At 35.1% G+C, this 16023-nt stretch overlaps 1 protein-coding gene across 8 annotated transcripts in view; it reads left to right on the forward strand.

Moving 5' to 3' along the window:
* Positions 1-208: 208 nt before the first annotated feature.
* LOC118750541 overlaps positions 209-16023 on the forward strand; it is a 52978-nt gene continuing 37163 nt past the window's right edge. Inside the window, exons 1-3 of one of the 8 annotated variants that reach the window (XM_036485258.1) lie at positions 381-410; positions 597-956; positions 6794-8869. In XM_036485258.1, coding sequence (XP_036341151.1) covers positions 6820-8869 — 2050 coding nt within the window. In that variant the 5' untranslated portion in view covers positions 381-410; positions 597-956; positions 6794-6819. Of the gene's footprint in view, positions 262-369; positions 411-440; positions 957-1235; positions 2621-6779; positions 8870-16023 lie in introns of those variants that run through there. The other 7 variants (XM_036485255.1, XM_036485261.1, XM_036485262.1 and 4 more) reach the window with 7 other exon arrangements.

Below are 16023 nucleotides of genomic sequence, written 5' to 3' on the forward strand. Positions count from 1 at the left end.
TTAAATTTTACTATAACTCAGTGTAAGCTTATAGTTGCTAAAAAACCCAATGACTTACATTTTTTTTTTGCCGACTGTTGTGAATTTCCTTGCATAAAAAAAAAATTATTTAATGTAGAAATGTAAAGAAGAGACATAGTGAAGTCTTGCTAAAACCGACATCGATAGTTTTTAAAAACTATCGATAGTGGCGATAGTATCCCAGCTCTAGCATCCATATTTTTTCGAAACTTCTAGTATTAAAAGGTGTCATGGTTAAAAGTAACGAAATACAATTGAACCAACTAACAAGATCACGCAATCGAAAGAGAATGAAAAAAGTTAATTCCTGAGCGTTTTTGACATCTGCCTAAGAGTGAAAACAAACAAAGAAAACGAAAAAGGCCCGGGGATTGAGTGCGATTAAATTGGTATTTATTATAAAATATACAAAGTGAGACTCGATGACAATTAGCAAAAAAAGGTCATAAAATATGGTTTTCATGATTGAAAGTGTTTTACAATCGCATATCATTACCAAGGGTTGATTTTTCAATGTCAACGTTCTGGCCACAAACGTGCACCCACTTTTCACGAAAGTTTATTCCTTTTGCCAGACCAAACAAACGCACAAACTTGCTCCAATCACAAAGCACTTCATTTTATATGACAAATTTGTAATGAATCAAAATTAAAATGAAAACCGCTCATAAAACATCAAATTGCTAAAAAAAAAGCCATCCCGAAGGGTTAGAAGACGATGTAAACAAAAGGGAAAAACATCAAAAGCGCTAAGAAAACTTTTTTCTGAAATTCAATTACAAATACGACGGCAGATTGCGTGATCGTTGGTTCGTGGAAATACATAGATTTCTCGACATTTTATCATAATAGTTGTGTTTAATGAGACCGATAAAATTGTAGAGCAGCCCAAGTTGGAGCAGAATAGAGCAGCTGCCAAAACAAAAATAGAGCAAGTTAAGGCCCGTTTACATACAACTTTGGCGTTGCGTTGGCGTTGGCGTCGCTTCGACAGCTGACTATGAATCCATGCATTTATATGAAAGTCTTCACATAACCAAAGTTGGGCAACGCCAACGCCAACACAACGCAAAAAGATGACCAACTCGCAATTTTTCGCGCGCTTCGTTCGTCAGCTGTTCCAAATAATCAAAATTATGTGATTTAATTTTCCTTTTTAATCAAATGCGGACAAGAAATATAGTTTTTAATGCAATTATTGATATAAAATTTTGATTTATCTCCGCTAGTATGTTAATTTAGTGACCAAAGTATTCTCTGCTAAGCGTTCATTGTAGCAAGCACGGGCGGTACTCGCGCTGCTGTCAAAGTGACACCAGCGCCAACGCAACGCCAAAGTTGTATGTGGACGGGCCTTTAGAGCAACTCAGATCATAAATCTCATGAAACACTTGTCAGGCAGAAATTATCAAAACAGTTGATTGCTCGACAATTCAGGTCGTCAATTGTAAAGCGTGTGTGTGTGTCTGCTTGCTCTAAAGGTACGACCGCACTAGGCGACGCGACACGACACTACACAGCGCGGCAAAATACTCTTTGCATGTATTCTTATGGAGCATACCGCACTACGATGTAGGGAGCTACGCGACGCGACCCTGCGCGGCAATGTTGACCACACAGGCAAAAATGTTGCGCCGCATGGTGTCGCGCAGTCCCGGTGCCGCATAGTGCGGTATACCTAGCGTAACGACATAACATTTCGTACTATATTTTTAATTTGAAGTAATTGGATTTCCAATTGTGAGTGAATATTCAAATGCATTTCATTCAAGAAGAAAATTGTATGTAGAGAAACATAATATTTGAGAATTCGCCAAGGAAAATAAAAATAAAAGGCATTAACATTACATCAGCGTCACTGGCATCCATCTTGTTTGAAGGTTTTGACACAAAAAAAATAAAAAAATTTGCATCGAATTGTCGCGCCGCTGCAGTTTCAGTGCGATATATCAAAAAGTGTCGCGCCGTGTCGCGTAGTGCCGCTGCAGTATCGCGTCGCTTAGTGTGGTCTTACCTTAAAGCTTGATATACAGTTCAGTGCGAGCGTGAGCGTGAACATTCGCAAAGGCAAAGAATTCCATTTGTATTCTTATGGACGCTCACACACATCTGCTTTGCGTACGCACACAGTTGAGTGTGAGCTTGAAAAAAAGCATATGCGTAAATTATTTTTTATTCTATAATTCTGAAAGATATTTTAATTCTCTATCTTTTGATGAATAAACTATTGCAAAAAGTTAAGTAATAACGAAGATATTGGTCAAAATAAAAAGCTCACGCTCCCGCTCACATTGAACTGTATAGCAGGCTTAAGTTAGAGCAAGAAAAATCCCCATGAAACACAATTTCGTGAGATATCTTATAGGGAATATACATGATTTAACTTTCACAGGCGATTAGTTGAACCAAAAGTTGAACGAAAGTAGGCAGCCGACCAACTTCATTGTAAGCGAAAGGCCGTTTACACCAGGCGATTGTTGCTTTCAACTAAAAATCGCCTCATGTAAATTCCCTACTAACCTGGCGTAACCTAGAGCAGCTCATTAAACACAACTAATAAGTTACAGTTAAGGGCGTGTCAGACGTGGCAATATATTTCGTATGCAATATATTTCGAAAAGGCTGTCAAATTGAGAAATTTCGGAAAGCAGTTGAATGAGCAGTCACACCTTGCATGTAAAGTGTCTTTCGAAAGAGGTTTTGGTAAAAGTGCACTTCAGCGGAACCAGGCCAAAATTGACCAAAAAAATCAAGAGGGGTATCGATCGACGCGTTTTAACGCGAATGATAACAATCCGAGACTGGAAATTAAGATTTTTAATTAATTTAAGAGTTATTCACAAAAAAAAAAACACTTGCACTTTCCGCACTATGTTTTGATGGATTTTACGCAAATAAATGGAGCAGATGAACTCAAGACGAATTGATTACTTTTTATACATTTGTCACGTTTCAAGTGTAAATTTTCACGAAATTCCGTATTTAATTGGAATATTGCAATGTTGAAAATCCGCACAAAAATCTTGTGCAGTAAATATAAATAAGATGGAAGAAACCTAGTGTTGCCACTCTATTAAAAATAAAATGGAGGTAAATTGCTGCTGCCACTTTATTAAAAAATTGTTTGTGCGTCCAACTCTTTTCTGCGTAGGCGGCCTCCGGCCGCGCTTTAGGATTATAACCCTTACCAAATAGAATTCTCCTTTTTGTGTGCACCAACTGGGGTTACCCCCAGTGATGTAGCCTTGGGAAAGGATGAGGTAACCAGAATTCCGTTTGTGTGTGTGGTAAACTTGGGGCTGCAGCCCCAGTGATGTCGTAATTGCAAATGTTTTTGCGAATAACTCTTTAATGAATTACAAATTTTATTTTCATTAACTTTCTCAAATTTTTAATTTAAAATGCATATATATATATATATATATTTATCACATATCACATATTATATTTTTAACTTAAAATGATATGTGATAAAGTATTTTCTAAAGAGTAAAAACACTCATATTTCAAAATGGTTCTCTTTTTTACAAAGACATCGCATTTCAGGACGAATAGATAAGGCTTAACAGGCTAACCTAATATTCACGCACGCCGCCAATTTACTGTCAAAAATTTCTCATGCACATACAGTGACGAGCAAAACTGTAACATGATGTAACACTTTTTATTTCAGCCACCGCTATCTTTCATAGTTCTAACGACTTTCATACTTTTGTTGTATATTCTTATTGGTACACTCCTACTCCCGCTCTCATAACGATTTGAGGTCAATCCAACAACAATAAAAAAACCTGGAGACCAAAATGTAAGTTAAGGCAAATGTTACAGTTTTGCACTCACTCTCAGTTTTGCATTTTACAGTTATCTTTTGCTTATTTGGAAGTCAGATGACTTTTTTCTGTATTGTAATTTATTCAAGAAGTGATCACCAATAAATAATATGGTTAATCAGGAAACATAAATGTAAATAATAGATTTACTGCGAAAAGGCGGAACCGCTGGGAAAGTGGCAAAAAATTGTGGAGTTTGCCACATGAAAATGTTAAGACTGAGAAAAAATATAGCCTAAAGTGTTACTAAGGACAAAGAAAGTCTGTCAAAATATATTACAGTCCGATATCTTGTGAACTTAGTAGCAAGTAGCGCTGCAGGCACTACTACAGAAGCGCTTAAGGTATTAAAATTGAATGCAAATCAGTAGATAGTGAGGCGAAAAATTGCCAAATTGAGCAAAATGGATCATAAAAGAAGAAAAAAGCAAATTTGATCAAAATACATGTGCGAGTGTGGCAGCGTTTTGCTGCATCGCACGAAAACCGGACCGTTGCCTATTGGGATATGTTAGGCCTTACAGAATGCAATAAAAAACACATTTTTAAGATTTAATTGAGGGTTATTTGGTCTGACAAGACTAAATTAATAGCTTTCAATCAGATGGCCGGGCATGGTATTGGATCAAAGGCCCAAATTAAGCCTAAGCGCATCTTGTAAGGCAAACTGTGAATCACAGTGGTCGGTCAATAATAGTTTGGGGTTGTATTTCAAAAATGTTGTTGATCCGTTTGTACGCATTATGCGTAAGGAACAGTATCTGTTCATATTTTAACAAAATTTGCAAGATGTAGTCGGAAAAATTAGAGTTTCTGCTGAAAAAGCAACCAAAACACACTGCACATGTTCGCAAAGACTGGAACAAAAGCAGAAAATTGCTAATTTGAAATGACCTCCACAATCCGAGGACATGAATCTCATCGAGAATTTGCGAAATCAACTAAAAGCGCATCTTACTAAGTATCCAAGTCCGTCCAATGGAGTACATGAGCGGTGAAAGCACACCAAGGATATATGGGAGGCTATAGCTCCAGAATTTTTACAGACATACACATTAGGTATGCCAAATTGCAACCAGGAACTAAATAAAGCAAAAGCATACTGAACATTGTGTTAATAATTCTTTTTTTTTGTGAAAATTGTCAAAAAGTTATTAAAAATATATGAGTGCAAAACTGTAACATATGCCTTAATTTACATTTTTGTCTGCTGGTTTTGTAAATGTTGTTGAATTGACTTCAAATCGTTATGACAGAGGAAGCAAAGATGTACCAATAAAAATATACAACAACCGTATGAATGTCGTTAAAACTTGGAAAGATAGCGACAGCTGAAATAAAAAGTGTTACTCCATGTTACAGTTTTGCTCGTCACTGTACATTTTGTATGCGACCAACCGAAATTGAACGGCGCGCGTATGAAGCTAACTCAATTTCCAATTTTTGTTCTGCGTGACATTTTGATTTGACATTTCGCTCAATGAAATCAAATGCAAACGCACGCAAGCCATTTTCGGGTGACGCAAAACAAAAAATTCTACGGCGTGCGTACCAAAACGCAAGCCGCGGATATTAGGTTAGCCTGTAAGCCAAGAGCTTGTGTGAGCAAATCAAATTTTTGGCAAAAAATGTCATTTACCCGGTTTTGCACAACGACGATGCGCGGTTTTGTACTTTAAACGGCGATGTGTAAGTATACACTTTGAGCGTTCTGAAACCTAGTCGTCAGCCCCATTTTCGAAATTATGTAGCCGGCCCAATTTTCAAGTCCATAAAATAAAATCTTTTGCTTAAAAAAAAATATTTCTTCTAGTGATCAGGTAGCATAAATTTGCTGAAAAGTCAATATTATTAAAAGTCAAATAGTTAACAACAACAATAAATGTCATTAAATGAAACTACGTTTTTTTTTTTGTATCATGTTTCTGAAACTGTTTTCCGAAATGTGAGAGAAAGGTCTTTCTGGCTGTTCACATAACGAATTAAAGGCCCCTATTATGATTTGCATTCGATTTTCGACTGTGGTCGAAAGTGCTGAGCGAACGAATTTGCATTTGGTATTATGGCATTCATTCGATGAAGAATAGCGCTATTGTGAATTTCGCTCGTTTAGGTTGTTCACAATAGTATATTTTTCACCGCTGAGAAGCTTTGTTTACAAATCGAGCAAACTAAATAGTGTGCTTATACATATTTATGTAAATTTGTTCTAATTAAAATGAAGTAAAAAAGAAAGCAAGTTTATAAAAACGTGGTAAAATGAGTACAACGAGTTCTGGTTCAACGATTCGTCAGAGGATGAGAGCTTAGTAAACTGGCCAGGAGTAGCAAATGTTTAAGAGAGTTTAAGTTTATTAGTCTTTCGAATATATTTTGATATAAAATATATTTAAGAAATTTGTCTACAGATTCATTAAAAAGTTCCGACCATCTAAAGAGGCGTTTGTGAGCCAAATCTATTTAAAATATTTTAAAACTATCAACAGCGCTACGATTTTGTTCTCAGAGATCGTGCCAACAGAGTATTGGGATTTTCTTTCACAAGTAAAACCAGCCTTTCGAGCTTGTGTTTAGTATTCAAGATGTTAGAACTGCATGAAATTAATAAAAATTGTTTAAAATTAATGTCTAGCCGCCAAAATGTAAGAAAACATATACAAAATCATACATTTTTCACAATTTTCTAACACTTCGCTATACCATCGAAAGCAAAATTCTGTTCGACAGAAAATTCGATACTCAACGAAAATTTCGACACGCTTGCATAGCTCATAATACGAATTCCACTTTCGATCTTCGATCTTCGATAGCCAGCGAAGATCGAAAATCGAATGCAGCTCATAATAAGGGCCAAAATTTCTCAATTCGACAGCGAATTGCGTGGAAAAGCTAGAGATATTGCCACGTCTGACCCGCTCTTTAAACAAGTTCAACACCTTTAGGAGAAACGAAGTGTATTTTTGTTGATATGCTTTGTTCGAGCGCTTCACCGAAAAAGCGAAAGCATAATGAATACTATGATCCGGATTATGTGCGTCCTTGTCCAAAGAAGAAATTGCGCGTTGAGAATACTAATATACTACTTAATGAAACATTTTCAAATACCGACAGCAAGTTAGATATGATTTGTAATTATATTTTCCGTGAATTTCAAAATGAAATCAGTTTGAAGCAAGATGAGTTAGCGGAAATAGAAAAAAGACTGGAGAAGTCTCGAACCTTGTTGGATCGTTTGCGGTATGTAATTGTATCAGAATTTTACCAAAAGCAAAATTTAGTGTTAGCAGCGAGTGATGTGACTGCTGTGCGAGGAAATGAAACGCTCTTTGGATATAATTTACACGCGCCACTAATGGAGCTACACCCTTCCGTCAAAAATATAGCTGCAAAAAAAACTTTTAGCCATTCTGAAACTTTATGCCGTCCAATTCCTGAACGTGCTGCGGCCCAAAATGCATTAAACACTATACGCGCACGATCTCAATCGAAAATACCACAAAGTTTGGTTATTGATCGTTTCAAGCAAGCAAATGTGCAAGTGGCCAAAGCGGTATCTGTACATAATCAAAAAAATTCTTTAGTTGTACCTCAAGGCGTTCTTAGATCTATATCTGTTATGACGGAAAATAAATTCATAAAAAAGACAAGAGCACTTAATGCATCTCGTCTAAACAACAAGAGAAAACAAATTATTGCTATAGGTAATACTTCTACCTATATTGGAGCAGAAAGTGGTGGAGTAGATAAAAAAAAACCTGAAGCTGCTGATCTTACTCATAAATGGATAGTTTACGTACAATCCAAAGATACGACCATACCCATTGAGTCCTTCATTAAGAAAGTACGCTTCCATCTTCACCCTTCATACAGACCAAATGATATTGTAGATATTCGAATCCCACCTTTTCAAATAGCTCGCAGAGGATGGGGCGAGTTTCCAATAAGAATTCAAATGTTTTTTCATGACCACCTACAACAGAAGTCTGTTCAACTTATACATAATCTGGTACTAGATCGAACACTAAGTGGCATGCATACTCTTGGCGCTGAAACATTAATGGAAATGTGGCTTCGTAAGGACGCTATAATCAACAAATCAAAGCAAGGAGACCAGCTGAGGCATGTGATCACGGAAGCAAATGAGAGCAAAAAAGGTTCCATATTTAATAAAGAATCAACGCTAAATATTTCATCACAAAATATAGATATAAACACTGATCCACCTACAACCCAAGTGAATTCCACAAAAAAACCCCGACCGATATATTTTATTCGCAATAAGGCAGAGTTAGGTGATAATTTATTTGGATTTCTAAATAAAAGCGGAGTAGTTTCAGCTGATAATATGAAAATTCAACCATCGGTAGGCGTTGATGAGACGCATCTTGAAGTCTCATCTAGTCGTCGTATTAATATTATGTGCAAGAGTCCACAGCGAACGGAATGTACACCCGAAATAAATTTTACCACCCAAAACTACATTTCCCAAAAAAACATCAGGATTGATATCCGTGACCCTCCAGCATTCGAAAGTAATATGATTAAGGATCTGATATTTTCTTCAGAAGGCACTATGAAAAATGGACCATCTTCAATGAATCCCACATACGATAACACTCAAGAGCAGGATACTCTCCCATTTCTGTCAACTCTACAAAAACAATACAATACAAAAACAATACAGCTCAATACGCCCAGGTTAATAGCGCTACCAGTTTCCAACGGCGCCAGTTTTCAGAAAACAACACACAACAAAACGAAGATAATTGCACTAAGTCGGATAGGAAAATTAATGCCGTTAAAAATTGATAGCGTGGCTAAAATGATCTCACCGAATGCTAAGTATACAGCTACAAATATCCCAGACACTACTGGAAACGATGTATTACAAAAAAAACTTGTGCAACTTGTAGACGCTGAAGGCAAAATAAAATTTAAGCAGGCGCTTATGGCTATTACACAAAAACCACCAATTCCAACTAGTAACGCTGGTATGACAGATATCATTAAAAAAGAAGGTAAGTTTCAATAATAATTTATCTTACCTTCTCACAGAGAGGAACTTACAAAGTTTAGCGCGAACAGGAATTTGCAGACTATTGCGAGCTTCACTTAATAATTTTTATAAATTATTTCAAGTGGAAAACATTCAGACCCTACGTATATAAACATACACTTCAATTTCTCTGTGGTTGTCACTAGGTTCATTCAGTAGCCCTGTTCGGGGACGCACTATCCAGCAAAATCCAGTACTAATTTTACTGGTTGTTCTGGAAGGCGTTTTGGAACGCAAAAACTTGCAAGAAACCAGCAAAAGAGTGTGCAAAAATGACTGCTGAACTTGCAAGTTTTACTGGATAAATTTTTACTAGTAACTATTTGCTAGTAAGAAAAACAGCTGATGGCTGATGCTTAATGCAATTCACATTACCAAAAGAAATGTTTGTGGTGCTTTTAGAGTTGCAATTGACAAAATAAACCTATTTAAATATATATTAAGATGGGAAATACTATTTTTCTTAAAAAATTCCGTAGGAAAATAACAAATTAATCAGATGTTCATAAAATTTGTTTTTGCGTTTTCGTACTTTCTTGATATTTCTCTCATTGTGAATAAATATTATAAGAAAAATAAGAAAGAAAATTTGAGAGTAACAGAAAATTATCAGAAAAAGTTATTAAACGGAAAACTAGTAAAAACTTGGAACCTACGTCATTTTGACCCTTTCTGACTGTTAAGTTTTGGCGTGCAATTTTCTTTTTGATTGGCAATATTTCCCAACGTCATAAAAATAAAAAAAATGTACCATTTAATTGTTCATCCATATTTTCATTTCACTAATTGTGTTTTTCAGAAGAATGACTAATTTTAATATTAACACTAAGACTATTTATTCAAAGATTAAATTCAAATAAAATGCAATAGTAATTAATTTCATTGCTGCTAGTCGACCGCACAATTCGGCTGCTCAAACTCGACTCCCGTCTCTTTCTCTCATCCTCCTTTTCCTCCACTAAGGGCCGTTTGCACCATGTCTAGTTAACGCTAACTGGAGGTACATCCTTCAGTTAAGCACGTTAACTGCTTTATCGATCACATGTTATATGATGGGTGTCAATAACGTCGATAAAGATGTTTAACTGGGAGTTAGAATTAACTAGACATGGTGCAAACGGCCCTAAGGTCCAGTTTCTCTATCTCCGGTTAACACTAATCCCCCGGTAAACATCGTTACCGACCTTATCGACTCCCTGTTATATGCATGGAGTTAGAACGTCGATAACAATGTTTAACCGGAGAGTTAGTGTTAACCAGAGATGGAGAAACCGGCCCTAACTATAGTTTTACCGGTCATTTAAGTAGAGATTGCTGATTAACTTCCACTATTAATTTTCACAGTCTTCATAGTTGTCATAGGTATGCACAGTCAATAATGACAAGCGAAAAGCTCGTTTTATTTGCCAATTGCGGCGAAAGTTTCTCTATAGTGAAACAGCTCTTCCTTATTTACATTTTAATTGTTCTTTTTGACCGCCACTGAAACAGACGGGATTTCTTTTAAATAAAATACACCACAGCAATGGATTACGAAACGTCGGTAAAGAGAGTAATTATATAATAGGAAAATTTATTTCATTTTATTATGAATTCGTGTAGTAAAAGGCGTGGAAAATATGAATGCACCACACAAGAGCAGCTGCAGTTTTGTGAAGACCACCCCGAACTGCAAACGTGTAAAAACTGTCCAAAAAGACTGTTGTTTCGGAGTTCGCTCAGAAGTCTTCTTGCCTGTATAATTTCTTCTTGCTCCACAATAATAGCCGCGTACGTAATAGTTATTTCCTCCATGAATAATATTCTGCAATGGATACTATTATGATATGCATACGCAAATAATAAATTTTTAACACAACTAATTACGCAAATAAAATGGATTCAGTTTTAATTTAGTAAAATTTTGCAACTTTTTTTCTGCAAAATTAATAAAATTGAAAATATTAACATATGTTTTAGCGGTGTCCCATACTCAATAGGTCATCACAAAAATAATATCAATTGTCACCGTTGGAGCTTTTAAATTGCCCTCTGCATACCTAAACGTGACAATTGGTTATAAACATGACAATAGTTATAGCGGCGAGTTTTGTCATTCCACCAAAAAACAATCAGTTGTTCAGCATAAAATGTAAACAAACAAGCAAATGCAACAATAATTTCAAGGAACATGCAGCAGTGCTGTCAATTGTTTGGCATATTTAAACAAAGGTGATCTGAAACCCAACGAAAGTTAAATGGCATTTAAACAACAGTTCACAATTAAACTTAAAAGTGCCATTCAAATATTCATTTGAAATTGGCCCTTAGTGTTAACCAGAGATGGAGAAACCGGCCCTAAAGTGAAGTAAAACGGAAGTAAAATGAAGTGATGAAGTGAAGGCTTCCAAAGAGAAGTGACAAACTTCAATTGAAGTGACAGCGGCAGCACTGGTCTTCGTTCATGATTCAATAATACATTCAATAATACAAGGTTGGATAAATATTGACATTTGTGTCAATCGACTGCCTTGTAAGGTTGCATTTGAGAAGGAAATAGAAGCGGGTAACAATTTTATCCCCTGATGTGAAAAGGTAGAAGAAAAGTAGTCTGGTAGTGCTAAAATGCGTTTTTATATACAGATTGAATTAAATGTATAAAGAAGATTCCACTGATCTACGCAATAGACAATGAATTAACTTTTTATGGCCATATAGATATTCAGCATCATTGCGTAAGTCGTAAATTAGGCTAAATTATACGACTCGATAACATTGGCATTGTCTACTGTCGTGCTGAAATAAATAAACGACGAAAATCGTCGAAAACTATACAGCGCTGCCAAGTTTTTCCGTTTTAATACTCTAGTCGAGTGGAAATTTTAGGCAATGACGTGAAGTTTTCGATACGATTCGACTCTCGAAAAAACGACTTGCATTCGACACGACACTTGCGATGAGGGTGATTAAAAATGAATTAATGAAGATTCACATAAAATTCTCACTAAAGAAACATCTTATCGACAAATACTCCCAAATATTCAAAATAAACCATGGTTTCATTGAAATTCTAGTATATATTAAACAAAATTAATGGAATTCAAACAAATCCTTTTTCAAAGAGACTATATGAAGAAATATAAAAAATGCTAAAGATGCAATTGTTATAATGCATATAAGTTAATCTTTTAAAAATTATTATATTTGTTGCATTTAAAGATTACATGTTCAATATCTTAAATTGAATTACATTTGGTTTTTTAAAAATTTAAATTTTTTAGTAACGTTTTCTACTATTTTCTCCAATCAGTCTTGCTAATCATTATAATGGTTACATTTAAAAGTTAGATCTTCAATATCGTAATTTAATTACATTTGGTTATTTAAAAATCTTTTTTTTTTATGTTTTCTACTTTTTTCTCCAATCAGTCTTGTTAATCATTATATTGGTTAAACTTTAAAAATAAGTCTTCAATATCGTAATTTAATTACATTTGGGTTTTTAAGCATGTAAATTTTCGGTAATGTTTTCAACTATTTTCTCCAATCAGTCTTGTTAATCATAATATTTGTTACATTTAAAAATTATATCATTAACAGCTTAACTTGAATTACATTTGGTTTTTTAAAAATAATACAAATAATCATTTAATATATGATTAATAATTACCAGATTACGAAGGGAAGTTATAATAATTATTAAACTTACAACTGACAAACAATCATAATGATTATTTATCCTAATCGAAATTTAACTCTAATGTACTTATTGGTTATAAATCTAAAACACGAACCACGTCATCGCCTAACTCTCAAACTATTCGGACGTGTATTTATAAAAGTGTTCTTAGCTCGCGTAATAACAATACTAAATAACCCGTTGTCATATTTTCGCTTTTGTGCACTTTAGTGGAGCATCAGGCTATAACAACCACTTTGTAAACAAGGAACCGCTACAACATAACAACAAAATGCCAACACAACCAGAGCCACCTGACAAATCAACAGACAGATTCGCAATACTAAGCCAATTTGACGACTATAACATCGATTACTCATTTCCCACACTTACACATAAACAAACACCACTTAACCAACCCAAATACATAACAATTACAGCAGCCAAAAATGAACTACAAAAACTAAGCCCATTCGTAATAAAAAGAGCAATAGACGGAGTATAAACTCAAATAGAAAACATAAAACAACTCAAAGACGGTTCACTACTTATACTAACACGGAACTCAAGAATAGCAGAGAAATACTTAAAACTAAAAACGATTGCTAATCTTTGTCAAGTCACGGTAAAATACCAAGAAAGTTATTGAAAGTCAAAGTTTCGCCATATTATCCAACACCCATGCGCTGCAAAAATTGCCAGGTGATAGGGCATACCAAAACACGCTGCACCAGTCCTGCCACATGCGAGGGCTGCAATCTTCCACCCCATTCTCCAGCTGACTGCACACGTAAGCAATGTGCAAACTGTGGTAGCGATCACGCCTGATTTAAGCAGACTCAGGAAATACTAAAAATTAAAACCATAGCTAAATGCTCCATGGGAGAAGCACGGCGCAAATACAACGAAACTAACACTCCAAATGCAAACTCCAAAAGCACGTATGCAAACGTCACCATAACAGGTAAATCAACACCTATCAACATAGCACCATCATCACCAACCCAAACAAGTACGTCCATGGCTAAACGTCCGGTTACATCTCCACCAACAAAAACGAATCTACCAAAACTACAAAAAACGCAAAAACCACTCCAAAGCAATAGCTTTAACAATAATACTAACAAAACAACAACAAAATCACTCAATCAAAACATAAACTACAACCAACAGCAAAATTCACCCCATCACATATCCCAGCAAACCAAAATGATACTTGACAACATATCTACTGTCTCACCATGCACTAAACTTACCCAACAATTATTAAACAAAAACGATTATTTCATGCCAATACCCGACTCTGACGAAGAACCTAAACTATAAAATATTAATATAATATATTTTACATAATAATTTACAATAAAATGTAGCAGCCAACGCTTCCATTCCACAGTCGTCCAGCAAAATCAAAAAACACGTTCCTTGGTGGAACAAAACATTAGCAGATCTCCGCAACCAAAAAATGACATCCTGGCATATCTTCCAAAAATATCCTACACAACAAAATCTTCTAGAATACAAAAAGCGTAACGCTATCTTTCGAAGGGGAATGAAACGCGCAAAAAAAGCTAGTTTTGAAGATTTTGCCAATTCAATTAACATAAATTCAACTTTACAAGAACTATGGAGCAAAGTCCGGAGGCTAACCAACTGTAATAAGCAAACATCGATATACGCAATAAAAACAGCTCAAGTTACAACAACCGAATCCAAGCCTATGGCCAGCCTTCTTGCTCATAACTGGTCTCAATATTCCAATGACTCAAACTTCGCATATGAATTTAAGCAAGCTAAAAACTCTCATATAACACCAAATCAACCAACCAACCCAACTGCAAGAAAAATGTAAACTCCTATCTCAATGGAAGAACTAGTTTCAACTTAAAAAAAAACTAAAGGAAAAACTCCAGGTTTCGATCGAATTTCATATGCAATGATTAAGCAATTGAACGCATCTGCAAATACAAGACTTCTAGCTTTGTATAAGAACATTTTTCAATCGGGTACAATGCCGCAAAACTGGAAAAATGCCACCGTCGCACAGTGTATCATTTCCATATTCTAGAAAAGATTATTTCCATTATTTTGTGTCACCAAATTTGAAAACAACGTCAAGAATGTTTTTAGAAATGCCTGATAAATACGAAACAATAACAACTAAACAATTTTAATGAAAGTGTATGGCGGGACGGGGTTTGATTTGAAAAATTACCGAGCACAATAATATTTAAACTTTTCTATTTGAAACTGAATCTCAATGTTTATTTTGTCGGTGTTATGTGATTTATGCAACAATTACTAAAATACCATTTTGGTCTTATTTGCTTGGGTATGTTCTTTTTAATGAATATACATTTTTGGGATTTTAGTAAACTCAGTCCTATTCCATGTTAAAGTAAAACGATGTTAACTTAAATTTATTTTTAGCAATTTATTAATTTCATTAGACCCGCAAACTCGTTATCCGCCACTATTCGATAAAGTTTGTATCTCAGTTTATTTGCCACTCCTCTTAGACTTTAAACAACATAATTTTAGCTGCTGGAAAGTGCAGGTTCTGATGAAATTTTGTTTTTTCTGGCCTACTGGGAATTTCATTTTCTTCGAGTAATTTATTTGCATTTTATCTCGACCGAGACAAGTTCTTATATTTTCGTTTTGAATAGAGAAAGCCTGATTCATTACATTTCCAATGGTATCCCATTTTTGTAAATAGAGTAAGAAATATTGAACTTATAACGGAATTTTGTTGACCAACTTGACTTTTATCGATATTTTCCACGCCCATAATTAAAAAAAAAATATATATTTATTTTTAAGCCCATTTCTGTCCGTTTATAATTTCTTGTTATAGGGAAATTCTAAATATCAATTTTGGGCATTTTAGCCTTTGCAGTTAGTAAAATATTTCAGTTTTTGCATTTTTAAAAATTGCAGTTATATAATAGGGTGGCATGACAGTAACTATAAATTACCAATTTTTTGTAAAAAGCTTCGCCTATCTTATAACGTACCTTGGGCAAAATTTCATTGATCTATCTTCAATAGATTTCGAATTACAGAATTAAAAGCAGCTAGATGTGTAAAATCTTACACTGTGCGTCGTCCTCATCGCAAAACCCCAAAAAGAGCCAAATCAGCTTGAATCTTATCGACCAATCTCGCTAATTTCGTGCCTCTCGAAACTAGTGGAGAAAATAGTCGCGACGCGTCTACTGTGGTTTATAGAAACAAAAAAGCTCATTTCATTCTGCCAGTTCGGTTCCGACCAGGAAGAGGATGTACGGATGCGCTGCTACACATCGACTACCATGTAGCGAAAGCTTTATCTACACATAACCATATTTCCATACTATCATTAGACTTCGAAAAAGCGTTCGACAGAGTAGGAGCACACGTAATCTTAGAGAAACTTCAGCAGTGGGGAGTTGGACCCAAAATCTTCAATTTTATAA

This window comes from Rhagoletis pomonella, unplaced genomic scaffold, assembly GCF_013731165.1.
Source record: "Rhagoletis pomonella isolate Grant_MI unplaced genomic scaffold, Rhpom_1.0 Rhpom_scaffold_00294, whole genome shotgun sequence".
Taxonomy (NCBI): Eukaryota; Metazoa; Arthropoda; class Insecta; order Diptera; family Tephritidae; genus Rhagoletis; species Rhagoletis pomonella.